Raw genomic sequence first — 5,929 nt, 5'->3', positions numbered from 1 at the left:
AGCCTGCAGCCTTTTGGATTTGAGCAGTGCAGGATGAAATGAGGGAAGGAAGGGAGGACAGTTTAAGAACAGACAGAAGGAACTGGGAAGGGAGGGAGTCAGAGACAGATGGCCATAACTGGGGACATCTTTCTAGGAAGGAGCTTCATCTTCATTCATCTCAAGAGTACTTCCTGCACAGGCCCACAAAATCTGAGGCCATTTGCAAAGTTTTAAATCAAACAGAATAAAATAAGAATACAAAGCAACTGTTTTCTGCTAAGGCAGGTAAATGACACCAGTCTACCAGAGAAAGAGGATAAAAGGTGCTGCACACATCAGCCAGCTCTGTGCACTGGAGGCAGGTTTCAAATGCGTGTTCCCTTTTTGCTAAAAAATGGGTCAGTGAATGCTCATTTTTTGCAATATAAATACTGAGATTTTATGGTGATTAGTGTATGATGGTTAAACAGATAGATACGGAAACTGGGCTTCAAGCTTTGTACTCTGAACACACCAAACAAAAGGGTAGTGCACACCCAACACAGATTTTATACGCCTCCTATCAAATAGATATTGAAAACAACAATGCAATACTATACGTGTGTACGAATGCATCTGGCTTCTAACTGCCCAAAGTTTTCTGGGCTGTGAAACAAAACATTTACTGACACAAAGCTGTCTTGAATTTCTACCAAATAATGGAAACCAATCACATTAAATTGAGAGAATTAAAGAAAGCATTGGACAGGCCCCATCAACTTTGCTATGTACAGTGGATATCTCCATCATTCCCCCAGGTTATTGTAAAGGTGTCTGTTGAGTTGCATGTAAAGAGTGTCATTTTGGCCTTACTTTCCTTTCACTGAGAACATTTACATCACAAGCAGTCAAAAACCACAGTTTCTCTTTACCAAGACGCATAAAACAACAAAGGAAACGTGTTAAGTATATATAGAGCCCAGGTTTGTAAAACTAGTTCCTTCCATATGCACACAAACCAGTGTTTCTCAACCCGGAATCACAAGAATATATGAAAGGATTGCAAACAAACTTTAAAAATGAATGATCCTTTAAGGGGGAACAATGTGGGAAACGGTGTCTTGTCCCTTGCAGGCTGTCAAGAGTTCCTGCAAGAGGGTGTTTGGGGCTCCCCATGTCCCACACACCCCCCCCTGGCCCACACTGAGGGGCTGCCCTGGGTCAGGAGTGAGGGGCACTGGGTGGGGACTGGCCACTGATGTTTACAAATGGATCCTGGTACAAAAAGGTTGAGAATAACTGACCTAAACAACGGAGTCTTCAATGCTGCTTCAGACAAACACCAAAATGAAGCACATGGAAAAGTTTCAGAGTTACTAAATCCCTCTGAAATGAAGGAAGTCACAGGCTATACCTCTGCAAACTGGTGACATGGGTGGGGTCCAGGTACTACCAGGTAAGTGCCTATGACTACTTCTGGCAGCTTCCCTGCCACTTCAGCACTACTTCACAATAAGAAAGTGACCTTAGTAGTTCAGCATCAAGGGCAGAGATCACCACAAACCAACATTAAATAGAAGAAATGAAACAAACAACACCCAGCACCACGAAATGGAAATCAGGTCAGTTCCATGATGCACAAAGAAGCCAGCCAGGTTCATTGCTCAAAGCACGCACATTTCCTTCCCAGGACTTACCTCTTTCTTTGGAATCCTACAAAACTAGGATTTACAAGTGGTTGTTTGCCTGGTAAGAAATATTTGGGGCGTACAGTAACAACTCAACAGCCTGTTTTCCTGCTGAATGCACATCCCTGAATTCTCTTCCCCATCACACCATGCAAGTCACAGCACAAGTCTTTCCCATAAAGTCGCCCATTACTTGAACTGACTCTGCAGTCAGTGTTAGGTACCAGTAGCAGTCACTCCACACCCACCACCCAGTGAAATATTGTGAAAGGAGTGCAGAATGTGCCCCATTTCTTTGCCTGAGCTGCTTTCTCTATACATATGCCATCTTCTTCTTACTTACTCAAAATTAGAACTGCATCTGGCTTACAGAAAATTCAGATTTACTCTTTCAACAAAAAATAAATGCCTTAATGCCCCTGCTTTTTATTTTCTAATATTCAGTAGAATTGAAAGCTCTTCCCCAGCTGCTTCAGGTCTGCAAAGGCATTTAACACAAATGAATGAATTACTAATAACCAATATGGTGTGGAAATAACCAGGGGCGTATTACTGAATTTATGTTCCCACTAGTAACCACAATCAAAACCGATCAAATCAGAACAATCCATAGAGACTTATTCCCCTTACACAGAATATAATCCAGCTTGTTTTCCAGGGCCTGCTTTAGCATTAATTTATGTTGTCACAGGTTGAAGCAGTTCCTTTTCATTTAACTTTAGTCACTACAGGGGAAACACCCTGTATGTCTATACTCCAAGAAATAACGCTCTTACCTGAAAGCACAAACTCTGCATCCAAACTTGACACTTAACATTGGTCTATCCACCACAAGAAACCAGAGCAGCTACTCAGCAAGGAAAAATCTGTGGTAGAAAAACTCATCTCTGGAAGACAGAGGGTACTTCCACGCCAAGTGTTTTACAGGAGAGTCTGAGAGAGAGTGAGTGCGTCCCAAAATCTCTCACAGCTTTGAAACAGACTCCAGAGAAGCAATTTTGCAAGAGCCCATCCCTCTTTGTGCCCTCCCCTAGGCGGGCCCTAAAGGCCACATACATCTGCTTGACAGGAGATCTGACCCACCCAGGCATTGTAATCTGAGTCCTCACTGCCTTTATCTTGGCTACAAACTCATTTTCTGAGCACCTCCAGTTTTGCAGCAGCTGGTTTTGTGCTGGCTGGAACAAGTTGCCGTAATCTTCTTGGCTCTGGTTTGTGCTTTGTGTTGAGCAAGCAGAAATTAATGGTTGGGGGAGCGGGAATTGCCACTCCCACTGTTCCCAACTCGGAGGCTTTACCTCCTGGTGGCATTTCATTCATCTCTATTCCTGACTCCCCTCCTCTCCCCTCCCCAAAGTCCATCAAGCCCCATCCTAGGAGTGGCACAGATTGCTCCCTGGACAACAATGTCAGGAACCCTGCCAAGAGAGTAGCCGGCTGGCTGCCTCATCGCTGAAGCTCCCATTTCTCTGGAGTCTCAGCACACAGCCTGACCTAGGACATCTCTCTCTCCTGGCTAGTGTGTTCTGTTACAGTTACAATCACAACATTCATGTCCCCAGCCTGGCTGCCTGGCTGCAATCTGGCACTTTTTCTGCACCATTTATGCACCAGGCCCACACAGTGGTATTGCTCTTATCAAGTGCAATGGGAGAAAATAAGGAGCAAGGAAACGCTTGACTCTTGCAATGGCAGACTGCATAGGTAGAAAGGAAACACAGGACCCCTGCGATGGCAGTCTGAACAGGTGGAAAGCAAAACGTACCTGCTCTTTGTCACAGTGGAAGGGTAATAACATCACTTTTGGCAACACCACAAACCCACTTAAATGGCTTTGAGCCTTATCATTGAAGCATGCCACTTAAATAGGGTTGACAGTGTTGCTAAAGCCACAAAGCTAGTGTTGCTATTATGCACTCCTCCCACACAGGTGACCACTGCCCTGTGCCCCTCTTGTGTGGCTCTAGGGAGGGAAGAGTTTGACCCTTTGCTAATTAAATTCTCTTAATTTCAGGAAATGTGACAGCAATTTGCTTAATCCAGAGACAGAATGCAAACATTGTAACCCCCACCCACAATAGCACTGTCTCCTGTGCCTTCAATTCCTAGCACTGCACAGACACCTGTGGAGAGAGTCCTTGCTCTGCGGTCTAAACAGAGAAGAGAGACAGAAGGCAAGCAGAGGCAGAAAGGGGAAGAAACTTGCCAGAAGTTACCCTGCAGGGAGGTGGCAGATCACAGGCCTCTGGAATCCAAACCATGCTGTTTTGACAACTGAGTAATGCAAAGTACTAAGTGCACATGCGGAACAGAATCCTGTTTCACGTTATGCACCTAAACAGTATATATGCAGCCATGTAACTAGTTTTTGGCGCACTCACACAGTTTTGGATTCTACTTTGCCCCGTACAAATACTATCTGGCATCAAGGAGGAAGAAGACCCTTTCATGTTTTAGCCCAAATGCCTCATGAGGAGACTGCTGGGCCAGGGAGTGGGAGACCCAGGCTGTAGGCCCCCTTCAACCCAGAAAGATTCTGAACTCACATCTCCTGCTTCCCAGCAAAGTGCTCAAACCATGAGACCACATGTTAAGGATATCTGGACACCTATATCCTCTTGAAGCTGAGCCCTGGCTACTTCCATGTTGTCCTACTCCCTCTATCAGCTGTTCCTAAAGAAGCAAAAATATATTATTAATGTGCACTTTTGCCATACATCACAGGGAGGTGAGGAAGGGGACACAGAAGGTTTTGGAGAGCCAGCCAGTGTTATGCAAGGTGAGGGAGATTTACAAAAGGGAGCCCAACACAAAAGGGAAAGAGATAGAGGCAAAGATTCTGAGAAATATTAACAGGGAAGGTTGAGTCTGAAATGGGTCAGGTCAAGAATAAAGCTGAAAGAAACAAGGAGAGATGGGGGACAGGAGTGGGGGATGGTGGTTGCGGAGAAGCCTTAGGCAATGTTTTCATGTGTTTCAGTGGGAGAAGGACTGTCTTAAGAAAGGACAATGTCCTTGGCTTTCTATCCCTTTTGTGGAAGGCTCAAAAGACCAAAATCACTGCAGACAATGCTGATGGAAATACCAGATAGCCCCAAAATTATAGAGATTCTGTAGGCCAGAGGAGCGTGGCCAGCGCTGAGAGCACAAGTAGATTGGGAAGGGGGTAGGTAGCACAGTGGCAGGTAGGGCACGGAGCACAAAGCAGAGCAAGAGATCAGACCCAGGAAGAGGACTGGGTGGCACTCAAAGAGGGCATGGAGCATAATTTGTGGCATGCCTGCTAAAAGGGTTGGCCCCCACTGGCCCAGATGATGCCAGCAATTTCTGAACTTTCAGGCTGCTACTGACTGAGCTAGTTGCACACACAACTGGCAATGGTATATTCAGGTCAGTGACATTCACTAGATTCGCTGGGTAGATAGTCCTCCCCAACTACAATTTATGAAAGAAGCAGGAAACAGGCGTGCAGACAACAGTGTTAGAAACTGTCCTTGTTTGGTCTGAAACTCAGGGACAAATTACTATGAGGCTGTCACAACGCAGGCATAGGCCAAGGACCTAGGATAATCAGAAAGACCAATTTCTTTGGACACTGCTGGCACAGAGTATAAATCAAATGGAACACTTTATTGCAAATTTGGGAAATCTATCTTCCCAATGACACATGGTAGGACCTTCATCTCCAAACACTACATGAGATGATCTCCTTTTTCCAAATGATTAACTTCAGGGCTCTCCTCAAAACCCATCCCTTCTCTCAGGTTATTTCAGCGTAGCAGGGGTAGGTGCTGTGTCTAATTCCAGGCATGCTGTTTGGAACATCAGCATTCTGCAACCATTTTTACTGCCTTGATTGCCCTTTTAAAATCTCACACCAATACTCACTGAGTGTTCAGTTGCTGCGTTTTCATGAACTAACTTAATGTAGGAAGAGCTTGTGATAAATTTAACAAAATATACACTCTAAGTCTTCCTTAGATACACTATAAAATTAATATTCATACATACGTAAAAGAGACAGGCTAGTTCCACTAAACATTTATATCCTTGGAGTACAGCAAGAAGCATATTGTACTCAAAGTAGCAAGGTGGGGTGGCAAGCGGGGCAACCTCCCCAGGTGCTGAAGCAAAGGAGCACCAACAGGCACTGCCCGGCTGGCATGGGGCACAGGACAGAGCCACAAGTAGCTTGTTTGGGGGAGGGAGGCGGGCATAGGGAGGAGAAAATGGCAGAACCACTGAAACAACATATACTATAGTGGGCCCTGGTTCTTCAT

The 5,929-nt window shown here is 45.1% G+C and overlaps 1 protein-coding gene across 4 annotated transcripts in view; it reads right to left on the bottom strand.

Moving 5' to 3' along the window:
- The window catches only part of LOC109295093 (pre-B-cell leukemia transcription factor 1-like), a 112,854-nt gene extending 110,050 nt beyond the window's left edge, over positions 1–2,804 (bottom strand). For 2 of the 4 annotated variants that reach the window (XM_019513765.1, XM_019513772.1), the window contains exon 1: positions 2,426–2,795. Coding sequence is in view for 1 of the 4 variants with exons in the window: in XM_019513757.1 (XP_019369302.1) it covers positions 2,426–2,466 (41 nt within the window). In the remaining 3 variants the exon portion in view is untranslated. Of the gene's footprint in view, positions 1–2,425 lie in introns of all 4 variants that reach the window. The other 2 variants (XM_019513779.1, XM_019513757.1) reach the window with 2 other exon arrangements.
- Positions 2,805–5,929: the final 3,125 nt, after the last annotated feature.

This window comes from Gavialis gangeticus, unplaced genomic scaffold, assembly GCF_001723915.1.
Source record: "Gavialis gangeticus isolate Ggan-Ray unplaced genomic scaffold, GavGan_comp1, whole genome shotgun sequence".
Lineage (NCBI taxonomy): Eukaryota > Metazoa > Chordata > Crocodylia > Gavialidae > Gavialis > Gavialis gangeticus.
This window is presented reverse-complemented; position numbering and strand designations above follow the sequence as displayed.